Source organism: Melanerpes formicivorus, unplaced genomic scaffold (genome assembly GCF_026170545.1).
Source record: "Melanerpes formicivorus ecotype bairdi unplaced genomic scaffold, bMelFor1.0.p_v2 SCAF_82, whole genome shotgun sequence".
Classification (NCBI taxonomy): Eukaryota; Metazoa; Chordata; class Aves; order Piciformes; family Picidae; genus Melanerpes; species Melanerpes formicivorus.
The window spans coordinates 338,486-351,480 of record NW_027142434.1 but is presented as its reverse complement, the minus strand read 5'-3'; the positions used below and the strand labels follow the sequence as shown (position 1 = coordinate 351,480).

The following is a 12,995-nucleotide window of genomic DNA, read 5'->3' as shown; positions in this document are numbered from 1 at the left end:
ATCGCAGTGTTGTTCAGCTCCGGACATGATGCCCTTACCGGCCTCTCGTTCCCCCTGCCTCCGTCTGCCCTCCCCTGTTCCTGGGCCTCTGCCCATCACTGATATAATCTGTCCCCAGCTGCACATGGGAGAGGCTCCGCAGCCAGCCCTGGTGGCTCAGGTGCTGCTGGTGGGGTGACACCGGAGCCCTCCCTGTTCCTGCACATGAGGGCCACAAGGAAGAGGCATCATGCCCTTGTGACAGCCCAGCCCTGGCCCTGCTGGCAGGCAGCCCCACAGCTAGCCCCCAGCTCCCCACTAGCGGGCAGGCACCGGAGCATCATGCCGAGGGACTGGTAAAGATGGCAGCAGCAGGAACTGGGCAGCCGGCAAGAAGCTACTGTGCAGATGAGGGTGCAGGGCTGCTGCACAGGGACATGGGAGCTGAGCACAGGCACCACTCCACACATTGCCCCCAGCCACTGGCCAGGTTACACCTGGCACTGAGGACACACTTCCCTGCTATGGTGTCGGTGCCTTGTGCTGGCAGAGCCTGCACTGCCCAGGGGCACAGGGAGCCCCTGCCTCAGCAGGAAAAAAAGCACCTCCCAGGCTGAAGCAGTGTGAGACCTACAGGGAAGCCCCAGCTCTGCAGGTCTGTGTTGATGTCTGGGTGAACAGCAACAGAGCATGAAGGGAAACGGGGGCATGCTGAGGTTTACTTTGAGGAGCCCAGGCTGTGCTGCTTTAGGACAGTCAGGACATGCCAGCACTGGTAGCTGACAGCTGTTGAAGTCAGAGCCGTGCCCAGCATGGGGCATGGCACCTGTGCTCTGCTAGGGGCTCTTCCCTTCATCCTGCCTGCTTATGCTCCTCCTGAGGTTCCCAAGGGGCACATGAGGTTCTGTACCCTGTGGGAGCCAGCTTGGCATCTTCTGGCATAAGTTCCAGGCACCTCATGATGGTACAGCATCATGGCCATGAGCAGCAGATAGTCTGTGTCCTGGGCTGTCTCTCATTTTGTCTCCCAAGTACAACTGTGACCTCCCACCCTGAGCTGCTGTTATACCTGGGGCTGGACCCTTCCTCTCCAGAGCTCCAGATGGAAAGGGGCAGGGAGGTGTTGCTGACCTTAGTGTATGAGAACCAGGGTGGGCAGCAGGGACAGGAGGTGACCATCCTCCTGTGCCCAGCACTGGGGAGGCCACACCTCGAGTGCTGTGCTCAGCTCTGGGCCCTCCCTGCAGGAAGGACACTGAGGGGCTGGAGCCTGTCCAGAGCAGGGCAGCCAGGCTGGAGAGGGGCCTGGAGCCCCTGGGCTGTGAGGAGGGGCTGAGGGAGCTGGGGGTGTTCAGGCTGGAGAAGAGGAGGCTGAGGGAGACCTCCTTGCTCTCTACAGCTCCCTGAGGGGAGGTTGGAGTGAGGAGGGGGCAGCCTCTGCTCCTTGGTGGCAAGGGACAGGAGCAGAGGCAATGGTTCCAGGCTGCTCCAGGGGAGGCTCAGGCTGGATTTGAGGAGATATTTCTGCCCTGGAAGGGATCTCAGGCACTGGCAGAGGCTGCCCAGGGCAGTGCTGCAGTCACCAGCCCTGGGGGTGTTCAAGCAGCTGTGGTGCTTAGGGCCATGGTTTGGTGCTGAGCCTGCAGTGCTGGGTGGAGGGTTGGGCTGGGGGAGCTTGGAGGCCTCTTCCAACCAGGTGTTTTCTGTGATTCTATCTTCCTGCTCCCACTCTTCTGCTAGCAGTGTCACAAGACATATTTGCCACCCAGTTCAGCTAGGATTCAACCCAAGAAGGAGCCCTCAGATGCTAATTTGGGGCAAATCAGCCCCTGTTCAGCCCCAGACCCCAGCAGAGGGTGCAGAGGCACTGCCCCACTGCAGTACATCCCCACCCTAGTGCCACCCTTTGTGTTTGGAGTCCCTGGTGAGCCCTCACCTGCCCTGCAAAGTGCCTCATACAGTCTCACACCACACTGAAGGGACCAGGAAACATTCACCTCAGAGGGCATCCTACACATACCCCTGGCAGACCCTTCTTGCCAAGCACCCTGTGCCCCTTCCTCAGGAGCAGGGAGGTGTGTAAGGGGGGTGGGGCATGTCTATGCCCTGTCTCAGCAGAGCAGGAGTGAGGGAAGCAGCAGCTGCCCCCACACCATCCCTGCCAAGTGCTTGCATCCCCTCGGGGCAAAGCTGTCTGCAGCTCCTGCACAGGAGAGGCTGCCCAGTGCTCAGGCTGCAGCTGGGGCTCAGCAGCAGCCATTGCCTGTATCAAGTTAACAAATCAAAGCTCTGCTGGAGAGCAGACAAGCTCCATTGATTCAGCACCTCCCCTGGGCCCCATCACTTTGCTGTGTTTTAATACAGATTAGGTGAGGAAGAGCCCAGCCTAGCCCAGCTCACTGCATTGGAGGCCCTGTGGGGCAAGATCCAAGCATAGCCTGGGGAGATGTGGCTGCCTCAGCTCTCCTCTGGCACCCAGACCCTGCCTGTGGCACTGAACTCTCAAGTGAAACCCTTGGGTGGGCTCCTTCCAGGAGAGGAAAAGTCTCAGCAGCCACTTGATGCCAGGCAGCACTGGGCAGTACTGGCATGGGCCTGCAGCAAGTGCCGTGCTCTCTGCGCTCTCCTGGCTGTGGCACCTCTGGCTTGTTGCCTGCAGAGCAGAGGAGATGTCTGTGGGCTGGATGTGACCCTCCTGCAGGCCAGGCTGACCAATGGACACCCAAGAGAGGTAACAGCCATCACACCGCAGTGCCCAGCTCTCCCCTGGCACAGTGAGCCTGTGCCTGCCTCCTGCCCAGGCCAAAGCAGATCTGGTCTCCTCCCCACAGATGAGTCTTGGCTCCAAGGAGGAGGAATAGGCTCTAGCAAATACTGGGTCCAGCTGCTGGGATGCCAGGAGGTTCCTAGAGCTTGGCACCTCAGGATGGTTGGTCAAGGTGCGAGCACTTAGGAGCAAGGACAGAGCTCCCTCAGCACAGGGGCTGGAAGCTGCCACATGAATCACTGCCAGCTCTGGGTAAATGTGGTCTCACTTTCACAGCCTACTCCCTGGGCTGGGCTCCACAGCAAGCAGCCATGGGCACAGACTGTGCAGGCAGGAAGGCACAGGGGCATCCACAGGGTCACATAGCAGGAACGCTTTAATGACCTGTCCAGTGCTTGCAAGACTCTGCTGTCACAGCATTGTCCTGTCCTGCACCTGGAGACCAGCCCAAAGATCCTTCTGTAGCTGGACAGAGCCCACCAGGACCCCAGCAGAGAGGGGTAGCAGTGTAGCATTGCTCCAGCAACCCCTGCCAGCTCCTGAAGGGACAGTGCCCACTGGGCTGCCTCAGCAGGAGGCTCACAGGTGAGTGGCAGTGGTGGTCTTCTGGCAGGGGGCTGCTGAGGTGTCCTAGAGGGCAGAGCCAGTTTTTGTATCCTGCAGTGTTCTTCTTCCCTTCAGCAGCTCCAGGGCAGCTTTCTCCATCTCATGCACTTCCAGCTGGCTGCTGGCTGCCATCTCCTCCCTGGTCACCGTGACGAAGGATGGGTCGCGGGCCAGGACCGCAAGGCCCCCGGAGATCAGAGCCTGCAGCAGGGAGGAAGGGGTCAGAGCCCAGGCTCTGCCCAGCCTGCAGAGCTGTCCCTAACTGCAGGCAGCCCACCCCTGTCCCTGCAGCTCCCTGCACAGCACACACCTGCTGCTCGCTCTCATAGCTAAGCTTTTTCCTCCAACCTCACAGCTTGGCATGCACGTGGCATCTCTGCCAGCCCCTTTCACTCCAGGGCAGCCCTGCCTTTCCCTCTGCCAGGCTGTGCCCCCTCCTTACCTCCTGAATGAGGAAGGTGATGGCTGGGGTGGAGGATGTGCTCAGGTTGCCACTTTCGCCTTGCTGGTGCCCTGAGCTGGATGCTGTTCCCATCACAGTGCCATCCACTCCAGGCAGCTGGGCAAGAGGAGCAAAGGCTTAGGCAATGCTCATGGAAGATCTCTCCCATGTCAGTGTGGGGGCTGCAGGTACTCTCCCCAGGCTGGACAGGCAATTCCATCTTGCTGCAGCTACTGGGTCCAGGGCACCACTCACAATGGGACAAGCAGGACCACATGGGCAGGGAGCTAGGAACCAGCCCTTATCTCCTGCCCTGGCACTTGCCAGGTGATGAGGCACTGTGGCAAGCCAAGGGCAGCCAGGGGAGCCCTTCTGTCTGCCCTGTCCCTGGAGACAGCCAGGGAGACAAAGAGATGCTGCTTGAAGCCATCCCATGCCTGCTGCAGCAGAGCCAGGGCTGGGTTCTGAGCTGATCAGACAGGAAAGCTCCAGCAAAGCTGCATGCTGGGGAGCCTTGGAGGCTACCTCCTTCTCAGCATGGCTGTAACAGCCTTACCCAGGAGGGAGGGATGTTCACCCCTGTCCCCTGCACTGCTGTTTGTGGACACACACTGTCCCCTTTACCTCCTGGGATGGAAGCTGTGGCCCTGGCGTTGGGTGCCCCTTTGCCCCTCGCCTCCTGCCTGGCCTTGCTGGCAGCCTGTCCATGGGTAGAGGGTGGCTGTGCTCTGGGAGAGGGAGAGGTGGGAACATCAGATGGGCACAAGAGCAAAGACACCACTGCCACCCAGAGCTGGAAATGGGTTGGTTAGGGTGAGGGAAGCAAAGGGTTCTTAGGACTAACCAAAGTCCCAGCAGCTGCCCACTGCCCCATGCTGGCTTCTCACTTGTGGCTGGGAATTGCCTGCTCATGGAAATGAACAGGGTCTGGTGGCCCTGAAGGCCAGGGTTGGCCAATCCTCCCCCACCCCCAGGCACTAGCTCCATACTCTGTCACCCTGGAGGGTGGGAAAATGGGAAGAGGCTCTCCTGGAGCTCCCCAGACAGGTTCTGCTGTGCTCAGGGCTCTCAGCTAAACTCCAAGTTGTTGGGGTCTGCATGTCCTTTCCCCTGCCTGCCCCAATATCAGTTCCTTGCCTGTACCTTAGTCTGTAGGCTGGTCCTGATCCCCCAGAAGAGGAATAATGCTGAGACTCACCCTCTGGTGGATGCCTGCATGCTGCTGGCACTGTCTTCCTCATCACCTCATCTTCATATTCCATCCTGGCAAGGGCAGGCAACCTGGGTCAGCCCAAGCAGGGACCACACCAAGGTCAGCTCCACCCAGGGGTGCAGCCTTCCTCACCTCCTCTACCCTGGGGAATGCAGCTCAAAGGGGGTGCAGACCAGGAGGGGCACCTGGGATGGATGAGCAGGGTGGAGACCTCAAGGAGTAGGATTAAGTAGATCCTCTTCCATTGCTAAACCTTGTCCCTTGTACCTGGTACTGGACAGCTGCTGGTGGCCCCTACCTGGGCCTTGAAACTCAGAGATTGGCAGGGAGGGGTAACCCCTGCAATCCTTGGAGCCCTGCTGTCCACCTTGATCCTCACAGCACCAAGCTGAAGGATTGATGGGAAGGATAAGAAGCCGGGGGGGAAACCACAAGTGTAGCTGTGTGGAGCCACAGAGTAGCCCTGGATCTGCCCTGCATGTCCTGGGGACATCTCTGTGTCTGGGTTCCAGTGAGGGGTGTCTGTCCCCCCTGGCCCACACCCCAGGGGCTGAATTTCTGCAGGAAGCTCCTGTGTGCAGGGAGCCATCTGCACAGGCAGCACTCAACCTCCCCCTGGGTCTGCAGGGACCTCACTGCTGCAGCTTAGCCTCCAGACCTTACCCATCCAGGAAGAGTCTCTCGGCAAGAGTGAGGCACAGCCAGCCACCAGCACAGCCCTGCTGGGAGCTGCCAAGCACAGCCCAGCTCTGCCTTGCCAGCCCACACAGGGCTCCCCAACCCTTACCCCTCCAGCCAGCCTCTGCTGTTGGCATTGTTGACGTTGGTGTTGCCTTCCGGGGGGAAGTCATCAAGGAAGACAGGAGAGTCGAAGTCCTCACTGCCCACCTCTGTGAACTGCAGGGGTCTCTGGCTGGCCACCTGGGGCTGCAAGGGGCTGCCAGGCTCCAGGAAGCTGTCCACCTGGCCAAACAAGCCACCTGTCCTCTGCAACCAAGAGGGAGGGCATCAGGGGAGGCCTGGGGCTCTGGGCTGCTCTGGGACTGTTCCCATGGGAGACTTGGGGGGGTGCCCATGGGAACAGGGCGCTCTCTGCTTAGGCCTGGCAGACTACATGGCTTCAAAAGCCTCACTCTCCAGATGGGGAAACTGAGGCACTCAGGGGTAATGGTCATGCAGCAGCACTGGGATGGGAGTTAACCTTGTGACCTCTGTGGGATCACCTGAACCAGTGGCACCTTTGGACACAGCAGAAGGTGCAGGCCTGCAGCATCACAGCTGCCCAGGGCATCACAAAGGCTCCCAGGGAGCAGGACATGAATCTGTTCCTGCTCTGGCGATGATGAGACCTGAGCTGCCTTGCCTTAGCCTGGCAGAAGGTGTGAATGGAGCTCTCCCTAAGCACACCCCTCCCAGGGTGACTCCAGTGGGATATCCTCAGGGAGAGGACAGAAGTGCTGATCCAGACTTTTGCTTTGCACCACCCTCCATGCCCGAGCTCACCTCCATGAACTGCCCTCCAGCTGCTGGCAGTCATGCTGCCCCACCACCACCACATCAAACTGTGGAGACCAGCATCTCCTGGGGTGCCCTGAGGGCTGCACTCACTCTATATATCCCTTCCTCCATGGCTGCCTCTACCATTGCTCTTTCCAGCTCCTCCTCAGCAGTTAGGTCCCCAGAAATGGCTCGATGGATCTCAGGAGCAGCTTCTTCTTCAATGCTCCTCAGCCCAGCCTGGTGGAGACAAGAAGGCATGGCTGGATTAGTCTGGCCCCATGTGGTGAAGGCACATTATGCCCAAATATTGAATCTTGTCCCAGCATGTGAACAAGCCCCCCTCCTTCAGGAGGAAGACAAAAGCCAAGGCATTAGCCAGGCCAGCACATACCCAGCACATGCAGTGCTCGTGCGGACACCAAGTATGGCATAATTCTAGCTTCATGTTTTCTATAGGCTGAAGCCAGTTGTTTGTGAGAGTGCCCATTGGTCAAGCCCAGCCTCGAGGAATCTGTAAGTATCACCCCAGTTGGTAAACAAGTTGCCTCCTCTTTTACTTTGTCTCTGTACTTGCTCGAGAGAACAACTCTCGAGCTGCAGCCTCTGCCATTGAGCTCATTGTTGTTAGCTTCTGTCATACGTGCACCATACTGAAAGCCTCTGCATGGTGAGAAGCAATCGTGAGGATCATCTCCGGAGGGAGGACCTTTGCTGAGCCCGAGGAGCCCAGCGTCGCTACAGCCAGTCGTACCGACCGGGAGAGCCCACCGTGCCACCGGAGGACTGGGCCAGCCCCCGAGGGTAAGATCTGCCCAGCTGCCAGGGAGAAAGGACTTGATCGAGGCTGAGTCCACGTATGCCTAGCCCCGCCGTAGCGGGAGAGGAGCCTCCACGTGTGCCGCTCTGAGCCCTGTGAACCTCAGGGAAGATCCTAAAGCACCGTTCGTGCCTGTCTGTGCACCATACCTGGGACCGCTCCGAGAGTCCTGCTGTGCCTTTAAGCCGAGTAAACGAGAACCCGCCACTTAACGCAGCCGTGCCTCTTCTCCGAGGCTGTTTACATTGGCCCCGAGACGCGCCGTGGCCGGGCCGACCCCACAGCCCTGCCTGCTGCCGAGCCCGGTCGGAAACCTCCGAGCCTGCCTATCGAGAGCCATCGCCCTGCCCAGCCGTGCGAGCCGACTCCGAGGGCCGACCCTGTCCCAGGACCAGCCCTACCAGCCCTGCTGACCCCACGGGCTGACCCCGACCAGGACCGATCCCTGTTGTCTGGAGGGAATCGGCCAAGTCCTGAAGGGAGCCTGCTTCCGAGCTAAGCCCAGGTTCCCCATTCCCTCTCCACTGCTGTGAGGAGAGGAGACAGTAACCCAGCGCCGCCGTCCAACTCGACTAGGAACCTGTCCAGCGACAGTAGTCTGCCGGACCTCCACCTTATAGTTTCATAGTTTCATAGTTTCATTCAGGGTTGGAAGGGACCACAAGGATCATCTAGTTCCAACCCCCCTGCCATGGGCAGGGACACCCCACACTAGATCAGGCTGGACAGAGCCTCATCCAGCCTGCTCTTAAACACCCCCAGGGACGGGGCCTCGACCACCTCCCTGGACAACACATTCCAGGCTTTCACCACTCTCATGGTGAAGAACCTCCTCCTCACATCTAGCCTGAATCTTCCCACCTCCAGCTTCATTCCATTCCCCCTAGTCCTATCACTACCTGAGATCCTGAGAAGTCCTTCCCCAGCCTTCCTGTAGGCCCCCTTCAGATACTGGAAGGCCACAATGAGGTCACCTCGGAGCCTTCTCTTCTGCAGACTGAACAGTCCCAACTCCTTCAGTCTGTCCTCACAGGAGAGGTGCTCCAGCCCTCTGATCATCCCTGTGGCCCTTCTCTGGACACGTTCCAGCACCTCCACATCCCTCTTGTAATAGGGGCTCCAGAACTGGACACAGTACTCCACGTGGGGTCTCACCAGGGCTGAATAGAGGGGGAGGATCACCTCCCTCGACCTGCTGGCCACACTTCTCCTGCTGCAGCCCAGGATCTGATTGGCTTTGCGGGCTGCAAGAGCACATTGAGAGCTCATGTTGAGCTTTTTGTCCACCAGCACCCCCAAGTCTCTCTCCTCAGGGCTACTTTCCAGCCAGTCCCTGCCCAGCCTGTATTTGTGCCTGGGATTGCCTCGACCCAGATGCAGGACCCTGCACTTGCTCTTATTGAACTTCATGAGGTTGGCTTGTGCCCACCTCTCCAGCCTGTCAAGGTCCCTCTGGATGGCCTCCCTTCCCTCCAGCGTGTCTGCTGCACCACACAGCTTGGTGTCATCACCTTGCTACAAACAACAGCTAGAGAGTATCTCCCACGTGCTTTCCATCCACTAGCACTCAGTTCAAAGCATCCGCGTCCAGCAGAGTAAGCGCTGACGCATAGAAACCTTGTAATAGCGCTGTGTATAGCCGGGAGCAGCCCGCGCCCCGTCGAGTCGCCGTCTGGTGGCCAAGCGGCAGAACTGCACCCATCGTTGTATAGATACAGAATTCTGTCGATAGTTCAACTGAGCTCTAATCATAACACTGAGCCACGTATGGAATGTATTCCACGAACGTGCACTAGAGCATGGATATAAATTAGTGATTCATCGGTTATTAATCATTTTGATAATTAATAAAACTACTATTTTAATAGTTAATATTTCATATTCATAAATTTAATAACCTCTTCATCACACCCCATCACGCCTGGCTCTGGGGAGGGGAACCTGCTGGAACATTTTGATGTGGTGAGCCCTGGTCATCTGCTGAGCCATGATGCTCTGCAGGGCTCCTACCAGGAACAGGCCATGGCTCACCCTGCAGCTGTTTGCCTCTGTGCTTGCTGACAGCTTCTGGCTGCTGCTGCACTAAGGCTATGCTAAGGGCAACCCGAGGAAGGGTCAGGTTGATGATGCCCAAGGAGTAGCTGTGCCTTTGTCTCAGATCTGGGCACATCCAGTCTGCTGCCTGGCTCTTTCCCTTGTCCTGCACCTTTGGTGCCTGGTCTGTTGTCTCTGCAAATGATTTCTTCCCTGCAAGGTCAGGAGAGGCTGGGGACATCCCCACTGCTCTGGCCAGGTACACAAATTCTCTCCCATCCCACTCTGGTAGCATCCCTCAGGGCTGCTGTGCAGGCTTCTCCTACTGCTCAAGATCAGCCACACCAGCCCCTCTTCACCTGATGCTGCCCTCGTCAGTGAGAGATGGTGCAGAGAGAACCAGGGACACAGAATTGTCCACAACACTGTTGAGGAAAGGGCAAAGGCTCTGGGAATGGAGAATGGTGGATGAGGGCCTGAAAGAGCAGCATTTGGCCCAGACATTGTCTGTGGAGTGGGTTTCCAGGTCTTAACACTGCTTGGTGAGGTATCAGACCCTGCTGAGCCCTCTGCATGCAAAGGCAGTGAGGCAGTGAGCCACAAATCTTTGTTTTCAGTCATGTGCACCCTGGGGGGCACCTTCAGCAGCAGAGTGCTCATGGCCAGTTCAGCACTGGTCTACCTAGGGTGAGCCCACTTCAAGAGCTGAGGCACAGAGCTCCTTTCCTGTCCCTGCAGCTCAGGCTCTCACTTTGCTGAGCTGGAGAAAGCCTGCAGAGCTTTCCTGACCTGCAGAGCTCCTTCCCACATGCTGCCTACCCCTGGGAAGGGTGACCCTTCCAACACCACCCACATGCTACCAACCTGGATCTCCACAGGGTTCTTCTTGGGCCTGTACCCATAATACTCCTCCTGGCGCTTCATGAACTTCCTGAAGTGCTCTTGGATGAGGAAAGTTGCATAGAATTTCCCCACTGTCACCTCATCATCTGGAGGGGAGGAAACAACACAACCACACCACCTATCACAACAGCCTGAGCTGCCGGAGCAGCTGAGACCCTGAGCAGGCATCACTGCCCCTGTGGGAGACAGACCTCCAATGGGGGGGATGACCTGGTCCAGGAGCTTCATACTGGTTCGCTTCCAGATTTTCTTGATCACAGCTCTGAGCTCCTCGTTGGCCTGCTCGAAGTTACCTGTGAGAAAGGGGAGCAGGACAGTGGCTCAGTCCCACAGAACAGGAACACAAGTGAAGCTGAAGCCTGTGAAGACCTGGCCAGGCTCCTCCAGGGTGTGACAGCTCCTCTGCAGCCTCCACACACACCAAAAACGAGGCTTTGAGTTTAGAAAGGACAAGCACAGAGTGAAGCAGACCTAGTACAGGGGTGGAGTGGTTGTACCACCAGCTCCTCTGGTGATCAACACCAGATTTCAGCCTCCCCTTTGATGTTCTCACAATTTCCCTTTCCTGCACACCTACAGTCCCTTTGTCCCCATGCACTCTCTGACACCTCTTGTGCTCCACCCAGGGTGGAGAGAAGGTATCCCTGGCAGACAGCCCTAGAGGCTCACCAGTGCCCAACCTCACCTCTAGCTAGAGAGCTGCCTGCCCCAGCTCAGCCACAGAGCTGCTTGTGTGATGCTGCCTAGCCCACAGGTATGGAAACCAGCTGATGTGGCACCTCCCCAAAGCAAGGCTTTGCAAACCTTGATGCTGGCATGGAAGTGGATGAAAGCAGCTCCTCCCCAGCACAGCTACATTCAAAGAGCATCCATCCTACTCCATTCCAGACTGAGATGATAAATCCACAAACCAGAGCAGGCAGTGCCAGGGTGGGGGAGCTCAGGCTGCACACAACAGGGTGGGGAGGGAGGCTGGAGGCTGTGCATTGTGGCAGGGAGGGGAACCGGGTCAGAGCCACTCCTGAGCTGCTCAGGGTGAAGTTATGCAGCTGGCTGCTGAGCAGCACTCACCTTCTGTCTTGATCTTGAGGGCTGTCCGTACCAGTGCGAAGAGGGTGGCGTTGAAGGTGACAGTGCCATCGCTGTTCAGGGGCATGTTCATGCACACCAGGCGCTGCACAGCACACCACAGCCTGTCAGCCCAGCTGCCACAGCAGGCTGGCAGCTCTCCACACACACACAGCCTGGCCTGAGAGCCCTCTCAGCTCTACCTGCTCTGCATAGACCCCTGGAGCTCTGCACCCCTGCTTGGCAGCACATGGCCCAGGAGCAGTGGCATCGCTCATCCCAGTGTGCCAGCTGGACCAGACCAAGCTGCAGAGAGAGCCAGGTCATATGTGTGGAAATAACATCTGGGGCACCATGGGAGAAAAAGCAGAGTGGTTTAGGCTGGAAAAGACCCTGAAGGTTATCAAGCCCAACCATAAACCTGCCAAGTCCACCACTTCACCACCCCTCAGCACCATGGCTGTTAAATTCCAACTCCACCACCATGCTGGGCAGCCAACAACCCTTTCATGGAAAATGTTTTTCCTAAAGTCCAACCTAAGCCTTCTCCAGCACTACTTGAGGATGTTTCCTCTCAGCCTCAGTGTCACTTGTTACTTGGGAAAGGAGACTGAGCCCCACTCTGCTTCACCTTCTGTGTCATGTTGCACTCCAAAACATGACTCAGACTGCTGTGACTGATCTGGGGACCAAACTCTCTGAGTTTGCCCAAGACACAGGAGGGTTCACACAGTGCCTGAGTCCCTGCCCATGTGGTTTGCCTGTGACCTTGCACAGGCTTTGTGCAGAATGAACTGAGCAGGGAGGCTGCACTCCTGTCTCCAGGGATGCTGCCTGCAGCTCCCACAGTGCCAGCAGCCCTTGGGAACAAACTGCCACAGCCCGGCTGGCATGGCAGCTACTGCAGCCCAGCGCTGCCTTCCTGCACCAGATGCAGGGCATCCCAGCCTGGCCTGTGAGTCCCTCTGCACTGAGGGCTCTGGGCTGGGACCAGCCCACTGGTGCCTCCCCCTTGGTGTGGGGGCAAGCACAGGCAAGTCCTTAACTCCAGGAGCCTGAGGCACATCAGCTCTATGCAGGTGAAGGTCTCCTCTCCCTGTCCCCAGAATGCTCCTCTGTTAAATACCAGAGGTTTATAAACCTTGATCCTTGAGAGCTGGCTGGATTGTCACCCTCAGTATCCTTGGGGAGGATGCAGAGACAGCTTGAGGAGGGTGCCCCTGTGCCCACCCCCTGCCACCCCTTTGGCTCGTACCTTACAGGCCACGCGGTGTGGGCAGAACTTCCCGAAGCCCAGGGGGGGCTGAATGCGTCTCAGCAGGGTCACCACATCCAAGTGCTTGATTCTGCCCCTGCAGAGCCAACAGACTGCATCAGCAAGGTGCCAGCAGACATGAGGGACAGTTATTTGGGCAGGATGGGCTCAGCCTTGTGACCTGCCCTGTGCTCCTGCAGTGGACAAGGCCCTGCACTTCCCCTTGCTGCTCTTGGGAACAGCAGCTGCTCCCTGTGGCACTGGACAGGGGTGAGCACTGGCATGGGATAAGAGCTGGCAGCATCACCAGGGCTGGATGAAGAGGGGCCTGGACGTCTCCTGTCCCCAAACAGCCACCCAGACAGCTTGCATCGACCCTGGAATTTGCTGGCAAGTCCACACCTGCCTCGA

At 58.0% G+C, this 12,995-nt stretch overlaps 1 protein-coding gene across 7 annotated transcripts in view; it reads right to left on the bottom strand.

Annotated features, from left to right (window-relative positions):
* Positions 1-3,104: 3,104 nt before the first annotated feature.
* CACNA1S (calcium voltage-gated channel subunit alpha1 S) overlaps positions 3,105-12,995 on the bottom strand; it is a 50,684-nt gene continuing 40,793 nt past the window's right edge. For 2 of the 7 annotated variants that reach the window (XM_068164699.1, XM_068164701.1), the window contains 10 exons: positions 12,585-12,681; positions 11,333-11,435; positions 10,453-10,554; positions 10,223-10,347; positions 6,616-6,744; positions 5,795-5,994; positions 4,993-5,075; positions 4,419-4,522; positions 3,795-3,911; positions 3,105-3,553 (listed from right to left, as the gene is read on the bottom strand). In XM_068164699.1, the coding sequence (XP_068020800.1) occupies positions 3,377-3,553; positions 3,795-3,911; positions 4,419-4,522; positions 4,993-5,075; positions 5,795-5,994; positions 6,616-6,744; positions 10,223-10,347; positions 10,453-10,554; positions 11,333-11,435; positions 12,585-12,681 (1,237 nt within the window). In that variant the 3' untranslated portion in view covers positions 3,105-3,376. The remainder of the gene's footprint in view (positions 3,554-3,794; positions 3,912-4,418; positions 4,523-4,992; positions 5,076-5,794; positions 5,995-6,615; positions 6,745-10,222; positions 10,348-10,452; positions 10,555-11,332; positions 11,436-12,584; positions 12,682-12,995) is intronic. The other 5 variants (XM_068164700.1, XM_068164702.1, XM_068164704.1 and 2 more) reach the window with 4 other exon arrangements.